General features: G+C 44.9%; 1 protein-coding gene across 2 annotated transcripts in view; it reads right to left on the bottom strand.

Annotated features, from left to right (window-relative positions):
• PHKB (phosphorylase kinase regulatory subunit beta) overlaps window positions 1-19,911 on the bottom strand; it is a 152,886-nt gene that overhangs the window by 98,738 nt on the left and 34,237 nt on the right. For both annotated transcript variants that reach the window (XM_056862527.1, XM_056862526.1), the window contains exons 5-7: window positions 16,589-16,696; window positions 10,985-11,065; window positions 3,846-3,961 (exon numbers count right to left, since the gene is read on the bottom strand). In XM_056862527.1, the coding sequence (XP_056718505.1) occupies window positions 3,846-3,961; window positions 10,985-11,065; window positions 16,589-16,696 (305 nt within the window). The remainder of the gene's footprint in view (window positions 1-3,845; window positions 3,962-10,984; window positions 11,066-16,588; window positions 16,697-19,911) is intronic.

Raw genomic sequence — 19,911 nt, 5'->3', positions numbered from 1 at the left:
CCCCAGTGACCCCTACTCCATGCCCAGAAGATGACCAAGATCCCTTCCCTCTCATAATCTGCTTAAGGTCATAGAATCAGCATTGCTGACAGATGGCCATCTAACCTCTTCTTAAAAACCTCCAGGGAAGAAGAGCTTACCACCTCCCGAGGAAGAGCAGCCCAACAAAAGATTTGCCTGGCCTCAGCCTCTTGGTCTGACCAGCCTCCTGAGGACCTGTCTCTTGACAAGTCTACCCTCGCACGGCTCTCTACAGGTGTTTCTATGGCTATCAATATCTGACTGAAACTCAGATACTGGACTGGCCGCCCGAGATCTTGGCTTCCTGGGACCGATAAGATTCTAGTCAATGAACATCTCTGGATCATAGGCTATCTGTCACAACCCTGCCTCCACCTATCAAATGATGAACACGATTCCCTTTTCCACACTCAGTGGGAAACAACTTTTTTTGTGTGGCGTTACCACCTCAGAAAGTAAATTGGCTACAGATTGCTCAACCCAAATCAAGATTCAGCAGGCTTATAAATCAGAATTTTATTGCTGCACCATAAATCCAGAGTGCAGGGGGGGGGGGAATCCATCCTGAATGGGCACTGCAACTTTCAAGAATCTGATTGGCACTCTTAAGATACAACTTTATAAGATTAGTACTTATTTAATTTTCATTTTTTTTTTAATTAGGTCTATGACCGCAGTCTTGGACCAAGAAAGGAGGGAGGGATAGGGAAACAGGGAAGGGATAAAAAACATGGAGGAACATAAAAGGCATAGTACTTATTTAATTAACCCACAAACCAATTTATACCCTGTTTTTGGCCTACTGGTCACACTGGTGGCTAACAGATTTAAAAATACAATCCGGTCCAACACTAAAACAATAAAACCATCAAGTCAAACTGCTTAAAAGCAGGAATGCACAGGTTTATACCATGGCGCCATTTCTTCAAGACCATCTAACCAAGCCTTGGATTTATAAAATACAAATGTTCCCAAGATCATCTGACTTCAGCAGCACAAATGACAGAATCCAGAAATTTTAGCAAGAACGTGCCATAAATTATCACAATTTCATTGTTGCTATATGTGGCTTATGCTGCCGATGTTCCACTTGATTCAGCTTGCTATTCTTAATTTTTTTCTTGGCTTTTTCATGCTGTCATGAATGCTCTAATTTTGAAGGTCCCCTCCACAGCCAGCGCCTGGCAATAACACAACAACATACCTGGGCAGACGGTCATACAGTTCCCCTCACCCCGCCCTCTTCTGCCCTGTCTGAATAGCTTACACTTGGCTTCTGCCACACAACTGCATAATCTCTCCGCAGCAGAAATGCCTGGCTTATGATCTTGACACGTTCCCTAAACATATCCGCTGAACTCAAATGAAAGGACTACTGGCTGACAGGTTAAAAAAAAAGTAATAGTTTAAGATATAAGAAAACCATTTGGAGTCCTGACTTAATGTTACCCATGTAATTTTAACACGCACTAAAGCAATGAAAGGGAACAGCTAAAATTAATATGAGTATCTCATTTTTATTGCAAGGGAAAAGTTACAAAATACTTAAAATTGCAGACACAAGCACCCACCTGATTCTTTTAATGTTACTGCACACTGAAATAAATGCACCGAACCAATACAGCACATTTTATATGTAACAACTGTCATTGTGACTACTCTTTTAGACTACAGTATTTGTAAGCTATTTTCCCAAGGAAATTATTACAGTTGTCATCTTTAAAAGGCCACAGTTCTACTGACTTCACCGCTAATGGACCACAAACAGAGGTAACATATAATTTCAGAATTTTATTTCAAAAGGGTACAGGTAATAAAAAAGAACACAGTTACAAAGAATATTGGTATTTTTAACACAGAGAGCAGATGGACCATGGAAGTTTTATATTACCTAGGAGTCTGTAATGATTCGGCTACATGAACCATAAGGTACACCTCTTTGAACACGCCTGGAATTGAAGAGTACAGGCTGATCTTCAGGGTTACATTTAAAAACTACGGGGGGTCAGGCACTTGTTACTTAAAATGATCACTGGATGAGAAGCGAAGCGGCTTCAGGAGGCTCTCTTTGGCATGGTCGGGGAGAAGGAGTAACTGATCATTTCAGAGGTGGGCATTAACAAGGCAGAAGAAACCCTTTACATAATGCACCCCCTATCCCACCCCAAGAAAACACAAAATTATTGCATTCAAATCGGAAGTAGTGGAAACGAGCATGCTATACAAATGGAGATGGGATCATGAACACATGAAGCTGCCTTATACCGAATCAGACCCTTGGTCCATCAAAGTCAGTATTGTCTACTCAGACTGGCAGTGGCTCTCCAGGGTCTCAGGCAGAGGTCTTTCACATCACCTACCTGCCTAATCCCTTTTAACTGGAGATGCCGGGGATTGAACCTGGGACCTTCTGCATGCCAAGCAGATGTTCTACCACTGAGCCACAGCCCCTCCCCTATATAATGTCCTTTAATGCTACTGCTGTCAGTACATTCTCCATAGCTGGCTGTCCACATGGACGATGAAAGCAGCCTGACCAGGGGCCCCACCGACTGGGGGTCTCTACATATCTAGGACATTCCCTAGGTGTGCAGGATAATATAATTTTGTATACTTCCCAACGTGGTAGAAGGGACTGGAGAAGGACTTAAATGCTCCAGAGAAAAACTGACAGCAGTTGAATGTCAGTTCAAGGAAACAGGTGGTGGAATTAACCAGTCAAGCCCTTGAGAGCTTAACAAGGCTAAAGTGGGGAAGGGTTATTTTTTGAGGGCAGAGATTTGTAACTATCTACCCTCTCCTGTGGTTCCTAACAAGCTTCTAACTTGTTGGCTTTAAATCAGGGATGGGGAACGTTCGGCCCGGGGGCCGTATACGGCTCCCGAGGACATTTTCAGTGGCCCTCGGGAGCTCCAGGGCCCAGCCACAGAGGTGCAGCACAGCGCGGCCCTCCCCAAGGGTGTCCCTGGGGCCACAGTGCCCTTTGGACCTCCTCTCGTCGACTGTTGGTCGGTGAGAGGAGGGAGGAGCGCTTCCCCCAAGGCTGCCCCCTACAGTCGCGGCATGCAGGAACGCCACAGCACTCTGGAAGCCCCTCTCGCCACCTGTCAAGCGGTGGGGCGGGGGGGAGAGGTTGGTGGCTCCCAGTGGCGGAACATGCGCGCGGGAGCTGATCGGGCTTGGAGGGCCTTTTGTGGACTCGGGGTGGAGGGTGGGAGGGCGTGGAGGCTGGGGCCCGGTTGCGTGAGGCCGGCGTGTGCAGGTGTGTGTGTGTGTAGGGGGAAGACTTTTCTCTCTTCCTCTTTTTCTGTCACTCTTTCTCCTTTCTCCCCCTCTCTCCCTCTTTCTTTGTCTGTCTCCTTCTGTCCTTTTCTCCCCCTCCATTTCTCTGTTTTCCTTCCTTCCCTGAGGATCGGTTGCAGGCTGCTTGGGGCCCACCGCTGGCTGCCCTCCTGCCTGGGAGGGGGGAGGGAGGGGGGAGCGGGGGTGCCCTCCAGGCCTTCTCTGTGTGGCCTCCCCTGTGGTTGCCAACCTCCAGGTGGTGGCTGGAGACCTGGCAACCCTGGCCTCCCTCCCCACGCTGGGAGATCTACACCTGGTTATGGCCCCTGAATGATGTTATAAATAAGCAAATGGCCCTTGGAAGGAAAAAGGTTCCCCACCCCTGCTTTAAATGGCTCCAACGTAAGTGTCCCTCCCCAGCCCAAAGTAGCTTAAAAATATTATGCTGCAGAAACTGTTTTGACCTACTCTTTAAAAAGTTCGTATACACACCCTTCCCTCTATAAAGGGGGGGACCCAAAACCAACGTTGCCCCAAACTACCTTGAATGCAGTTCGGTGCTGCCATTGTTATACTTGCTTCCTCTTTCCCACACACCAAAATCTGGGACCCGGTATGCTCTTTCCACGCAAAATACGAGGTTTTGAATGAAGGATACCTAAAGGGGGGGGGAGAGAGAGAGAGAAAAGGGGATGTGGATAGAGAAATAGAGAAAGGTTGAAATATACCGATATTTCATCCATATTTAAAGCTACCGCCCTGTTTCTAAATACTCATGTCATCTAACTCAAGTTTGTATTCTCCTGTGCATAAATCAAGGCATGTACGATGAAACTTTAAGAAGACATATTTTAATTCTTTACACCAGGGTTTGAATACGCATTCAGGTGGTGTTTGCCCATGTGTGTGTGGGTAAAGTGCCGTCAAGTCGCAGCCGACCTATGGCGACCCCTTTTTGGGGGTTTTCGTGGCAAGAGACTAACAGAGGTGGTTTGCCAGTGCCTTCCTCTGCACTGCAACCCTGGTATTCCTTGGTGGTCCTCCATCCAAATACTAACCAGGGCTGACCCTGCTTAGCTTCTGAGATCTGACGAGATCAGGCTCGCCTGGGCCATCCAGGTGAGGGCGATGCTTGCCCATACCCTACTCCATTCACTATTCTGGATGGTCCTCTCTTCTCCAAACCAGCCCTTGTTTCATCTTCCCAATCTTGGGCCACACTCCCTCTGCGCTGCTCTGATTGGCAACTGTCATTAGGTATGCCTATGCCAATCTCCCCCCCCCACAACACCTCCCCAGGTGTTAGGGTTGCCAGCCTCCAGGTGGTGGCTGGAGATCTCCTAGGATTACAACTGATCTCCAGGTGATAGAGATCAGTTCACCTGGGGAAAATGGCCACTTTGGAAGGTGGGCTCTATGGCACTCTTCCCCACTGAAGTCCCTCCCCAAGCCATTCCCTCCCCAGGCTCCACCCCCAAAATCTCCAGGTATTTCCCAATTCATAGCTGGCAACCCTACCTGGTGAGATTAATATCAAGAAAAAGCCAGGGAAGTCCAAAACAGCTACAGCAACACTATATTTCCATGTGTAGATGGGCTTCTTGCCCTCTTCCTCCCCACCCCCTCTTTTCTAATGTTGACCAGCCACCCAGTCACAGCTGCATTGTCATTTTGCCTAGCTTTTGATTAGTTGTAACAACTGTTTTGTGTTTGAAAGGTATTACTGGCTGTTTCCAGGGCCTACAGGCAATTATGCTTTGCGAATGATTTATTCCTAGCCAAGGGGACCAGCCTACAGCAGAAGATACCTAGCTGCCAGCTACGACTGCCATCTGTGCATCTGTAGTCATGGGTTTTACGGCCCTCTTCATAAATTGAAATGAAGGGAAACCATGCCAAACCTGGCACCGTGGCATGAGGTGGGAAGCATGCGGGAGAAGAAAACGGAAACCTGGCCGTTTAAATGGAAAATATGAAAATGGCATAAACATATAAAGTTTTGGAAGGGAATTCCAAAGTCACCTTAGGTTTGCTGCTTGCCACCCTAATTTTCAAGTGAACGTAGCCATTCACTAACTTTTATCATGCCATAGGGATGAATTTTTATTAACATTCTAGATCAGCCACTGCAGTTCCTGCCCTGGGTCAACATTTTAAAGATGGTGGATATTTACATAAGAAGGACCCTGGTGGACAGGGTTGCTAGCTGTGGCTAGGAAATACCTGGAGATTTTAGTGGTGGAGGAGTTTGAGGAGGGGAGGGACTTCATCAGGGTATAATGCCATAGAATCCACCCTCCAAAGCAGCCATTTCCTCCAGGGGAACTGATCTTGGTCAACTGGAGATCAACTGTAATGGTGGGAGATCTTCAGGTGCCACTTGGAGGTTGGCAACCCTATGGATCAGACCAGTAGTCCCTCTAGTCCAGCAACCTTAAACAGCAGTTAAACAGCTGCCCTGGAGGACCAACAAACAGGGCACTGAGGGCAAGGCCTTCCCCTGGGGTTAACAATCATGCTGAACCTTTTTTTCCCCCTTAATGTCCAGGGCATTCACTCTACAAACAATCTGAAGCACAAGCTTGAATCCAATACATGGGACAGTAAAAGGTATCTCTTCCACTTGTGAAAGAAGCTCTTCCACTCAAGAAAAGATATCACTGGAGCCAACTCCCAAGCTTTCGAATCAATTCATTGCTAATAAATGTTGTCTCCTTTTTTTTTAATTTGCTTTTTTAAGAGGTACAGAAACGAAAGGGGAAAGGGTAAATATATGGGGGGAAATACATTACATTCTTGGTCCATGCCCTTAAACACTAACAAAAGCTATCTTATCTTGGCCCCATCTATTATTTTATTGAATTACAAAACATAATAAAAAATCCAAATCTAAGTACTATCTGTAACTTATAGGTCTGAACAAATTCTAGCTATATCTACGGTAAGTAATTCTAATTTAACCCCGCTAATTATTGGTATATATCGATCTCAACATATTAGTGTCTTTACAATATTGCTTCTTTATATGTTGTCTCCTGATTTATTTATTTTTAACAATTACACAAATTGCAATTTTACATGTAGAATTTTGAAATGACATGCACATGCAGAACAACATTGTGGGCACCTTACAAGGTATAGGGGTGTTGTACGGATTTGTTACCTGAACAGGAAACTGGAAATAAGGGGGGAGCTTTGTTTTATTTTTATTTTTTTGCTCTTTGTAAGAATGTAACTAATATTGCTGTTCTACATAGGAGGACAAACCCCATTAAATTTACCCAACCATTTACACTTGCTCAGCATTTTCTTCTATTACCAGAGTCAAATCATTTACCTCCAAGGGGAAAAAAGGCTAAATACCAAATTGCTTCACTGCGGTCAAAAGGCATAGCATCCTCCACAAATGAACTGTCAAAATGTGAAATGAAAGGATGTTTTTTTTTATAAAAGGTCCAGAAAAGTCTCCGAGAATCAAGAGAGACTCATCCACCTATTCAAATAATGCCCCAAATCCGTTCTTAGTTAGCAGCAAATGGAAAATCTACAACACCATCTGGGCCATCTCTCAGCCTCCCATAAACAAATTGGGGTAAGAACACTTAGAGGGTTGTTGAAAACATTAAGAAACTGTAATAATTAAAGGGAAAATATATATGAACCACCCTGAACATTAACCATGTACTGTTTAGTTGCTAGAAATATTTTCGGCCTTTTATGCACGGCTGTTTCCCTTGCGGTCACACATACACCCCAACTACTTTGGGGCTTTGTCTTGATTATGCATGCATTTTCCGACCTTCAGGGGTCGCCTCTCTTCCCCCTTTTTTCACGTGTTTTCTGGATGCTGTTTAGCCAGCATCTGGAAAACGCATCAAAACGCACAGGGAGAGCGCGGCGACCTCTGAAGGTCAGAAAATGCATGCATAATGAATCAGGATCATAACTGCTGTTTACTATGGGGGGGGGAACGCTTTGAAAGTTACAGTGCAATCGTATGCAGATTTGCTGCACTTAAAGCTCATTGATTCCAAAGAGCTTAAAACAGGGTTAACTGCATAGGATTGCATTGCCATTGATAGTCTCTCGGTGACTCATTTAGTGTGGCCCATAGAAAATATACAATTCTTGTCATAGGCTAAAAATTGATTTCATTCGTAGGATGGAAATGCCAGATCCCAGCTTCCTTAACATGGAAGGCTGTTGCACACCTGGGATGATCAGTACCCAGGCTAAGTTTCGGGTGGAGCAAACTGGCCCACAGTTGCAGATTCAACAGCTGATGCTTGGATTCCCTGTACATATGAATGCTGCACACAGCTAAGTAGCAGGCCAAGCACTGACCGTGTAGGATCCACTTTGCAGAATGAGCAGAAGTAGTATCCGGCTCATACTAGAGCTGAGAGCATCATGTATGAATTCCCTTGACCAAGAACTTGAAACAACCCAGGATACGACCCTACAAGGCAACTGCTTCCCCGGGTATCTCAAGCCCCCTATGGGCAAATGAACCACTCGTAATGGATGACAGAGAAGAAGAAGAAGAAGAAGAAGAAGAAGAAGAAGAAGAAGAGTTGATTTTTATATGCCGACTTTCTCTACCACTTAAGGCAGAATCAAACCGGCTTACAATCGCCTTCCCTTCCCCACAACAGACACCCTGTGAGGTAGGTGGGGCTGAGAGAGCTGTGACTAGCCCAAGGTCACCCAGATGGCTTTGTGTGTAGGAGTGGGGAAACAAATCTAGTTCACCAGATTAGCCTCCGCCGCTCATGTGGTAGAAGTTGGGAAATCAAACCCGGTTTTCCAGATCAGTCTCCACGGCTCCAAGATGTATCAGGTGTGCATATGAGATTGGATACAGAAGTGTACAAAGTGCAGCATCTTACAGGACTTGCAGAAGATTTTTTGATATCCCAAGGCCTGAGGAGCAGCTGCAGGCTGAGCCAACCTTTGCCCGCACCTGAGATCATTAGCTATTTGGATCAGAAGTGACGGCCATTCCCCAATTCTCGTAATCGTACGGAATACTCAGCTGGCCCATACGACAGCAAGAAAATTGATCTATGTGCTTGGGCACTAGGGTGCTTAGTTATTTTGTGTCAGGGAACCATTAGCTTTGGACAGCTTTGGATTAAACTCAAACTGACACACACCGTCTCGGCAACAGTTCTGGGCTGAAATAGGACATAAGGGAGTAAACATCCGCAGCTTTTCTTGGCAATAGATTTTGCCTCTTTTTGTGCAATAGGGTAGCCGATATGACAACAGCTTTATATCTGAGCATGATTTATGTTTACACGAGAGGAATTTTCTGAATTCCTACCCCCTTAAATCTAAAAGATGACTATTTGAAGAAGAATGTTTCTAACCCTGCAGTCCAAGGTGTGTTTACTGAGAAGTAAGGTCTCCGGAGCTCTGTGGGCCCCATGATCTGGATTGCGGCTCTTGTCTAAGCAAACGCATAGATAGTAAGCCGCTGAAAGGATCTTACATATTTTATTTGCAGTTTAAATGTGTAGCATTCTTCATGCAATATTAAGTGCATTAATACATGTCTGTTTACCTGAAAGGAAGACTAGGGATTTTTCCCAAGGGTGCCATTAAGAAAAAAAGGGGGTCATCTTATTTGCATACAAGTTAAAGGAAAAGGGAAGAAGAAGAGGAAGAAGAGAGAGAGGAAGAGGAAGAAGAGGAGGAAAAGAAAGAGGATGAAGAAACACCTTATGTGTGAAGCCATTGGACAAGATAATCTTTTGGGCAAATATAATAATACCAACAACCCCATTACATACAACAAAGCAATTTTCTAGAAGACAGCATAAATTTAACTCATTAGAGGTCATTCCTCTGAAGACAAACTATATTTCCGATTAGGGCTTTTATGGTGAGCCAGCGTGGTGTTGGGGTTAAGAGCGGCAGACTAATCTGGAGAACAGGGTTCGTTTGCCCCACTCCTCGAAGCCTGCTGGGTGACCTTGGGCCAGTCACAGTTCTCTCAGAACTCTCTCAGCCCCACCTACCTCACAAGGTGTCTCTTGTGGGGAGGAGAAGGGAAAATGATTGTAAGCCACTCTGAGACTCCTTTCAGTAGAGAAAAGTGGGGTATAAAAACCAACTACTCTTTTCTTCTTCTTAAAAGGGGTACAGGGGTGTTTTGATTTATCAATGAGTTCAGACTATGTGAGATTAGTGAGCAAGTGCAAGGTTATTCATGAAAAATGGGATGAAAGGGGGGGGGAATCATATTTCAGTGACAGCTTGGAAGTCCCACTACACAGCCTGTTTCGACACAGTGCCATGAGATTTGGGGGAAAGGATCCACCCCTCCCTTCCTAGAGCTCAGAGCAGCTTCGGTGGATTATTTCATGTTGTCCTTTCACCAACCACAGGAGTAAATTTAACCTGAGAGATAATGACTCGCCTCAGGCCATTCATGGAGCTTCAAGGTTTAGCAGGGATTTTAACCAGGGTTTCTCCCTTCAAACAGAGCCCTCAAGAGACTAGCCAATGAATCCAGAGGATAAATTCAGCCTCTACTGCTGGAACATTCTGAAACTGCAACCAAGTGTTTCGTTGCTATGAAAAATCCTGGCTCCCTGTCTTATTTGCTTTAAAATATGACCCTGGAAATCGGAAATTGTTTTTTAAAATATCTAGGTACAGTCCTCAGACTGTACTTTAAGTAAATCACGTATGTGGTTCATAAAGACTAATGCATTTGTTGACGTATGCGTTAAACCCGTTCAAAAAGTTGGCCTGTGGATGCAAATGAGAGCTGGACCCAAACAAACCAAAGGCAACGTCCAGGACAATTAGGAAGACTTTGGTAACATATGTTGACTTCTGGGAAATGTGCTCTATCGGATTTTGACTGGACTAATAGATTCTTCCTTCTGTTTTGAAGTCTGGTTTACCACAGGGTTTACATTGCCAAGCACAGTGTAGAGCTGCGTAGTGGAATGTTTAAAAAATGCACTCCAATATAGCAATCTATCCTAAGTGCGAAGGTTCCAGAACACGCATGAAGCTCCCCCTCCCATTCACTATAATGGGGCACAGCAGATGTGCAGCTTCAAGAAAATCTTTTTAACAATAAAGTGCCATGGAAGCTATCATTAAAACCACACAATGTTGTCCTAAATAGGCCTATTCAATGGGGCTTACTCCCAGGAAAGTATTCTTAGGATTGCACTGGGCGTCTGCAGAGAAAGCCACTGAAGGTCAAAGAGCTCTATGAATGTACCGGAGCATACGTAAGGACTGGGGCAAGATAGTTTTTTGATTTTTCAAAACTCACTCAAATATTATCCGCTGGATTATATTACTTTTAGCTTCTGATTAAGGCAAACGAGATGACAAAATCAGATTCATCACAATCATTGGGAATTTATGAATGCTTATATGAGACCAGCATAAATACACTGTTTGGAAGCTATAATGTTTTATGACCCAGCATTCCTTGATATGAATTACGTCAATGGAAAAAGAAAGAAAATGGTTTCTTGCTATACCTCACGCTGTAAGAAGAAAATTGTTTGCTCCCGTTTCATTTAAATTATGCATCCTGGAAGGATTCTTCAGCTTGAGGAAACAGTCTGCTATTGTTTTGTTTAATTTATGTAGCCTGCACGAACACTTCAGCGTGTTTTACGGGTGTAGGGAATTGGTTTATGCGTACCTCATCTGTGTTGTAGATAATCTGCAGGCCAGATGATATCATTTCAACCAGGTAGAGGAGGAACAACGACACAGCATTTATCTGAAGCCGGGAGGAGAGAAAAAGAGAGCAGAAAATGAGCTGTTGGTAAAACAAATATCCCTCCAAGTAAAAATCGCCTCTCATGTCTGCAGGTGGTTTTTGCATCTTCCTCTTTAATAAGAACCCTCATGGCCAACTTGTCAAGAACATAAGTGATTACAGAGAAACCGACAGAGGGAGTGAGAACAGTCAAAGCAGATAAAGAATTGATTGTGTGCCCTTGTCCACAAAGTCAATAGGCTTCAACCTGGCTAAAAGGTTCTAGGTTGCTTTTTAATGAACTCTCTCCTCTCTGTGCAGTATCTGCATTAGGGGCCAGCTACTTTGTATTATACTTCGTATAATAGTAGCAGGAGGTGGTGAGCTCTCCTTCCCTGGAGGTTTTTAAGCAGAGGCTAGATGGCCATCTGTCAGCAATGCTGATTCTATTACCGTAGGCAGTTCATGAGAGGGAGGGCATCTTGGCCATTTTCTGGGCATGGAGTAGGGGTCACTGGGGGTGTGGAGGCGGGGGAGGTAGTTGTGAATTTCCTGCATTGTGCAGGGGGTTGGACTGGATGACCCTGGTGGTCCCTTCCAACTCTATGATTCTATGATTCTAAGTTGTGCTGCTTACAACAGCTCCACACAGCATCTATATTTTTTTATAAAAAAGATTTAATCACAGTTGCAAGCAACAATATCTATGTGGCCTAAATATTTATTTCTTCCTTTTCCATATACTCCAAAAACTGCTCACAAGTGAAACTAAAAAAAAAAAAAAAAAAGCCAAGAACAGAACAGCACAAAGGGAACTATTCACTTTAATCAACTCTTTGGAACTTGAACTGACATGATTTCAATTTCAGGAAAAAGGGCATCTGAAACAGATCTTAAAACAGGGGTGTCAACTCATTTGTTACGAGGGCAGGATATGATATAAATGTCACTTGGCTGCGCTGGACCATGCCTCGCCAGCCCAGATAGGGACTGGGAGCATGGCTGGCTTGCGGGCCAGGTAAGAGGTCTCAAGAGGCCTGATCCAGCCTGCGGGCCGTATGTTTGACACCCCTGTCTCAAAAAATCAGACAGATTCAGCTACCCAGTCTCCAGCACCTTGAGAATGATACCCAGAAAACTATACGGTAGGGGGTACCCATTCAGGCACATGCCATATACTTTGGCACTGCTTTTCCCTCTGGATTATCATTCAGTTCATAGGTACTCCCTCTGCGGGTAGGGGAGAACGACATTGGCAGTCACCATCCACCAAACGAGCCACATTTATTTCCATCCCTAGAGTGAGGCCTGCATCTCAGGGAGCCTCACAGTTTTCCTGTTCCTAGGGTGGCAGCTGTTTCAAAGTGGGAATCAACTGCTGACCACAATCCCTACTGGGCAAGGGGCTTTCCCACTTTCCTGAAACACAGGGGAACACATTATAGAGTGCTGCTCAGAAGAGCCACAAGTGACATGTCAGAGATCCATGTGTGGCTCCACGGCCACTGAGAACCACTGGTTGGCTGCCTGAATGCTTGGACCCCTGCTGTGGGGACCGAATCTCTGCCTGAAACCTCCACAGATAGCCAGCTATATTTAGCTCTGTTTTACTCTCTTGTTCTCGCACTTTAATTTTTTTAAAATTTACGTTATTTATAGTCCACCTTTCTTGCTGGGACTCAAGACAGATTACACTGAATATGTCAACACAATCAACAGGATGGGACATCAAATGGACAGTGCAATATGATTTGATTGTCAGAACTTTGGAGCCAACCAGAGATCAGAAACGATGAAGCAAAGCATAAGTCTTGACATGACAACATTCACAGCCCATTCCTGAGCCTAAAGGACGAAAGTCCTTAGGAAGCCAGGAAGGGGCTGTGCCAGCGTTGGGCCCCCTGCGCCAGTGCCCGTGCCACTTATGCTGCCCAGGTAGCACGGACACCATTCTCCCGGCACTGCCATGGCAGCGCTGCTCAGGGATGCCGTCCTCCTGGGGGCGTTCCCGCGCAGGGCCAGGCTGCCTCCTAAGGCCTTTCAGCCCAGGAACGCCCCTTTCCCTTTTCCCGAGATACGCCCCCTTTTTAGGAGGCATATCCCTGTGCAACCCTATGGACCCGTTGCACAGGTTTTTCAGGGAAGGGGAAGGTTTTGGCCTCAGTGGGAGGGAGGCGAAACCTCCTTTGGAGGCAGCGTGGCTGGGCTGCCTCCAGTCGCTGGCACAGCCCTTCCCCTCAGGAAAGAGCTGCCCACAAGGCAAAAATTACGTAGTAGGAACCTACTTACAGCAGCAGAAAGTACTTTGGTCTTGTGCCTCCCCTGCTCGACTAGAACATATTTCACAGTGTGTAAGTACGGTTTTGGGGGGAATATTTAGCTCCTAACGTAGGCATTCTAGCATATTATTATTGCCATATTATCGCAATAAAGGAAGCCACAGCCTTCAATTTGCAAGATCTGAGCAAGGCTGTCAAAGATAGGACATTTTGGAGGACTTTCATTCATAGGGTCGCCATGAGTTGGAAGCGACTTGATGGCACTTAACACACACATCGCTATATGCTTGATATGGTTGCGGTTGCCTGAGTTTGCTAATTCTCCAGACCAGCTGTTTGTATTATTCCCCCTCAATAAAAATGTGCTTCCGATTCCACTGTGCCTGGATTTTCAGTACTCCTTCCGAGCTTGCAGGGGAAGCTTCACCACTTTGCCAACCGAACCCTTTATAGCCACGTGCGGGGTGATTGGGGGGACTTCCCTTAAGCAGAGTGGAAAACCTAAGCCAGGAGCTCCTTTCGTGCAGAAGCGGATGCTGGCAGAAGGAAGCTTCCTTTCTTATGCGCAGGCTATTTTGGTGCAGAGTTGGACCGAAGTGGAAACTGGGTCACATTCACACTAACGCACATCTCTCTCTGACCACAGATGGTTAACGAAGTCACAGATTTTTCTCCCCTGGGAAACTCTTTTGATTTATTAAGATATTAATTTTATCAGCATTTATGGGAAAGTGTCTCAACTGTACGCGAGAGACAGCTCTGGTGACAGAGCACAAAGGCAGCTTGTACAGGTTACATAACTGGCAAAGCGTCCCCGTTTCACGCCCAATGAAACATTCATCCAGCCCCCTGCAGAGCGAAGTATTCATTTTAATCAACTCATTGGCATTTGAACGTATATGATCTAAATTAGATTGATGGAGGGGAAAATGAGTTGTTTTCTCCTTCAGCTTATACAGCAGGCGGTGGCAGCAGCTACTGTAGCATTTCCCTGAATGGCATCATACCAGGGGAGTACACGGCCGGATATCAACAAAGAAATACACAAACACCACGCCACGACTATTTTACAGTGTACCACATTATATTATGTTCATTCATGCCCATTCATTAAGTCAGGGCCCCCCAACAGGTGCCTGTGGGTGCCATGGCACCCACCAACACCCTAACTGGCACCTGCCGAATGCTGGGGGGGCGGGGAGGGCTTTTGCCCAGCAGGGGCTTCTGACTGGCTGTGCAGATTAAAGTCATCCTGTTAAACAGACCTTCTGCCTGAAATGTTGAAGAGGTACTATGATAGATGGATGGATGGAGGGTTGTATGGATGGACGGATAGATGGATAGATAGATGGATAGATAGATGGATAGATAGATGGATAGATGGATGACCGCACTCCCAGACATTTTGTGGTGGGTTCTGCCTCTTGTGGCAGCCATTTAGTGATTGTGGCCACTGGCCCGTTTCAGAATTCAAAAGTTGCCCACAGGCTCAAAAAGGTTAGGGATCCCTGCCCTACGTGATAAGTAAATCATTTCCAATTACGATTCCTCCTCCCTGGAGAACTCCCAACACAGGATCACACCACAAATCTAAGTGCGCGAGAAGCCTTTGTAAATACTTAGAATCACAGAGTTGGAAGGGGCCTCCAGGGTCATTAGCCCACCAGGGTCATCTAGACTTGAACAGCTGCCTCTTTTCCCCATTGCCGACCACTTTTGAACAAGAGAGAAATTTCAAAAGCACTTTGTAACATGGCATCCGAGTCTGCTGTTCAAAGAACAGAGTAAAAAACCCTGCTGGGCACATGCGGGCCTTCAGGTGCACCTCTGCATCTATAGTATTAGATGGGATACTGACTACAGCATGGAAATACTGTCAGGGTTTTTTTCCCCCCAACTGTTCTTAGCTGTTTCTACAAAGCAATTCTGTCTTAAGAGGTGCATTGGGAAACCACAGGCAGACAAGTAGGGCTGTTGTTTTTTAGCAACACTGATCAATAAACAAGATGCCTGAGCATGAAGGGAAGCATTTGGATATTTCCTACATTAGGAACTATTCCAGGTCTAATCAATGGGCTGGATCCAACCAGCTCTTTCACTCACTGTCACCCAGATCTCCTCCTTACTATTTATTGATGTTATTTATCGACTGCCTTTCTCTCTGAGACTCAAGGTGGATTACGCAGAGTAAATCAATGCAGACAACGGGACTGGATACTCAAATAAGCAATGTAGCAGGATTAGGACTGCAGAAATCTGAAACCAAGCAGAAATCTACATGCCTATAGCCCCAGTGGGACATGACTTTTGTCCATGGTGGTCCCACGATCCCCAGCACTGGCTTTTTGGGTGGACAAAGCCAACCCGTCCTCCTTCATCAGCAGAAAGGCTGGTTGCTCTCACCCCAGTATCATACAAATGCAAGCTATGGGAACCATGGGCCATCATTTAAAACTAAAGCTAAAAACTCAATGAAGATATCAATAATAGGATCTATGGAACCCTTCCCATTGTCAGGAGCAGGCCATGGGGATGGTATGCAGTAGTCTGATTGTGCTGCTTCCAGGTGCTGTTGTGCTATTCTGTCCAAGGCCAGTCTGTGCCCCGTGTTTAGTCTTCATAGATTCCCACACTGTGGGAATTGCCAAGTACTCCTTCCTGCCTCTGGGAGGGGGGTTGCCTGGGTTACCAGTTATCTCCTTTTGCTCTTCCATATATGCTGTGTACCTTGCCTTTGCCCCTTACTAGTGTCCTTTTGAATATGGCTTCTGAAACCTGTCGATTCTAACCAATAAAACTGCTTTCGTGGATTTGCCGTCTGCTGAAATCTGTTTATGGGTTTGCCGCAGGGCTAGAGCTTACACCCATTAATTAATGGCTGCTCTTTTATACTATATGAGGGTAAAACTCGGATAAACTATGGCATCAATCCTCATCAGTTGTACATTTTGTTTATAATACAGTATAAATGAAAGGTGTTTTTTTTTTAACGCCTAGTTTACATACTGACAACTGCTTGCCAATCTTCAAAGAAAACATTTCTACTGTGGTGCTGATTTTCCCTCCCTGTTGTACGTACAGAATGGAGTCAGCCTACAAAGCAGTTTGCTGCTGTTTAAATCTTATAGCAGAAAAATCAATTTACCAAGCTCCATAGTTTGGCACATCTTTAAAGGACTCCAAGCTTTAAGCAAGCAGCGAGGGGAAATAAGATTGCTCCAAGGCAGCCAGTCCCTGAGAGTTACTTCATAAATGTGTCTTGTACCTGAAGATGCCCGTATTCATCATGGGAAAAGACTTCGTCGCCTGTGTGGGCGCCAAAAATAGAATGGAGGCATTTGGAGGGCTTCGGGTCTTGTTTATACTGTTGAACCTTTGGGGAGGAAATGAGAAAAAGCACAAGACAGACATTACCCACAATCCTAAACAAACTTTAAATGGCTAAGCCTCCATCTCATTAGTCTCATGAGTCACATGGACTCCAACTGTTGGATTAATAACAATACTGGAATATAGCCTATTGAAGATATCAGACCCATATTTCTTCTAACCCAGTCTCCTAATTTTGAATGGCAGTAAGTACAAATCATGCAGTAGGCCATTTCCTAACATAAGTTTTCTTCCAGATAGGATTTAAGAATCTAGCATGGCTTAGAACACCGGTGGACTGAAAGGCTACCTCTGCTGGGACAGAAAACATGGTCTTGTTTAATGTTTCTGTTTTCTTTCATAGAAAAGGCAACTGATCTCTCCTTCAAATACCCATTTTCATGGGCTGCTCAAACACTGTTTTCCCCTGGGGCTCTCCCTGGAGAGTGATCTGGAGTGGATCTTGACCTCCCACAGAGGGAATTCCCCTACTTGTAGGGATGAATGAACAACCAAATCAAGACAGGCTGGGGTTCTTTGAATGTCGGGTCTCTAATGATTCTGGGAGGTTCATTCCTCTTTCCCCCTAGTGAGGGGGTACGTGTGGAGAGAATCCAGCTCCAAGTCAGCTCTGGTCTCTTCTCAACAAGAATATAGGGGGCATAAAAACATCCGAAGAAACTTGTAATCCACACTTAGGCCATTTACGCTCGAGAGGATTTGCCTTGGATTTGCCGCTCAATAGATGCACATTTTTCCCGTCTGAATTCTCAAAACTCAAAAATAAGCCCCCATGCAGAGTTTTGAGAATTCGGATGGGGAAAATGTGCATCCAGAGAGCGGAAAATCCAAGGCAAAACCTCTTGTGCATAAGAAACAATAATCTGCACATAACCTAGAACTGCTCATTTCCCCCCTCTCCAGACAGCAGCTGCATACAGAATGTATGACCTTTGATGGAGTCCCATTATCTGAGTGGTTTACCTCATTAATTTTAACATGCCGGTGAAAATTAGTAATTTTGCAACCACTTAGAGAGGCAGCAGTCTTTGTGAGAGAACTGACACCAAAGCTTTGTCATCCTTGTCAGGAATAATCATTCAGACCCATCAATCTTCACTCTTTTAGCACAAAACTTTTCTTACTCGCTGGCACAAACACGTCAACATGTCTCGTACATATGCCATAAACAGAAAAGGTTGCTATGACCAATGGTGTCCACCGTCATTTTAAAAAAAAATCAAAGATATAATATTGTAAAAGGCAAAAACATCATTGCATAATACCAAACATTAGAATGTGGAACTGACCCTTAAGAGAGCCAGTGTGGTGTAGGGGTTAAGAGTGGTGGACTCTCGTCTGGAGAACCAGGTTTGATTCCCCACTCCTCCAGATGAGCGGCGGACTCTAATCTGGTGAACCGGGTTTGATTCCCCACTCCTATACTCCTACATGTGAAGCCAGCTGGGTGACCTTGGGCTAGTCACAGTTCTCTCCGAACTTTCTCAGCCCCACCTACCTCACAAGTTTTCTGTTGTGGGGAGAGGAAGGGAAGGAAATTGTAAGCTGGTTAGTGAATCCTTAAAGGTAAACAAAATCGGGGTACAAAAACCAACTCTTCTTGTTCAATATTTTGTTCAATATCTTTATAAATGATTTGGATGAAGGAATAGAGGGGATATTTATTAAATTTGCAGATGTTACTACATTGAGAGGGGTAGCAAATATGGTAGAAGACAGAGCCAGGATACAGGATGATCTTGACAGGCTGGAGAATTGGGCTAAAACCAATAAAATGCATTTCAACAGAGATAAATGTAAAGTTCTGTAGTTAGGTAGGAATAACCAAATGCATAATTATAGGATGGGGGAGACTTGTCTTAGCAGTAGTGTGTACGAAAAGGATCTTGGGGTCTTAGTAGAACAAACGCTGAACATGAGTCAGCAGTGTGATGCGGTAGCTAAAAAGGCAACTGCGATCTTGGGCTGCATCAACAGAAGTATAGAGTCCAGATCACGTGAAGTGATGGTATCGCTTTACTCTGCTCTGGTTAGACCTCATCTACAGTACTGTGTTCAGTTTTGGGCACCGCAATTTAAAAAGGATGTAGACAAGCTGGAACGTGTCCAGAGGAGGGCGACAAAGATGGTGAGGGGTCTGGAGACCAAGTCCTATGAGGAAAGGCTGAAAGAGCTGGGTATGTTAAAAACAGATCAAACACACCACTCAACGTGTTCATGATATTGTCTGGTTAGTAAAGTAATATGGGCTTCAAAATAACAATCCAACACTCTATCGTTTGCATCTCTCCTTAACATACACAGGATCAGAGCACTAAATTTTCAAGTACTACAGAAAGGAAATACCAGCAACAAAGAGATAAAAAAAGTTTGCTTGTTTTTTTAAAGAAATGGTGCTTTTGAGTGGCTGAAACTATTATAAGACAACTAATTTAAAAACACTAAGTGAAAAGACAAGCTTGACAAACTTCAGTGATTAAGAGGGGATGCTGTCTGGGAATTAATGAAAACACTACAGCATTCATATAAAACAAGAAAAGAAATTAAGCATCTTTTTTCCCCTAATTGGCATAAACATCTAGGGAGTAACTTCCTAAGCTCAACCAGAAACAGAATTCTGAAAAACCTTACTCATTTCATGACTTCTTCTAGGCATTTAAAAAGTCTGACGTCAAGGATACAAAGAGCTTGGTTGGGGAAAAAATGTGACCAAACTGTCATCAAACATTTGATGGATATTGTGACAAAATATGTGGCAAACATGTGCAAAATGAATTCCTGCAGCCAGAAGTTTCTTGTGAGCCTCATCTTTTAATGCACCCAGTGTTTTGTATACAACCGAGGCTGCAATAGGATGTACGCTTATTAGAAAGCATGTAACTATTTAGTTTGGTGGGAGTGACTTCTGAGGGAAATGCATCAAATAATCAACTTTCACTTTAAGGTGAGGGGTCCGGGTTTACCTGGAGCCCTGTTTGCTGGCCCATATGGGAGAATGGGATAGGGGCGGTGGTGATGCGGCTCCTAACGGTCTTGGGTGGCGGTGCAGCTCTGGGGAAATGGCCAGAGAAGCTTGTGTGGCTGTGTGGGCTCTCCGGTGGTTGATCCCCTTCTGTCCCGGCTGTTTCCTCCCAGCCCTCTCCCCCTCCGGCCTGTCCAACCAGGCTCAACCTGATGCTGCAGGGTGGGCGGGGCCAG

Source organism: Euleptes europaea, chromosome 17 (assembly GCF_029931775.1).
Source record: "Euleptes europaea isolate rEulEur1 chromosome 17, rEulEur1.hap1, whole genome shotgun sequence".
In the NCBI taxonomy this organism is placed as follows: Eukaryota; Metazoa; Chordata; class Lepidosauria; order Squamata; family Sphaerodactylidae; genus Euleptes; species Euleptes europaea.
This window is presented reverse-complemented; position numbering and strand designations above follow the sequence as displayed.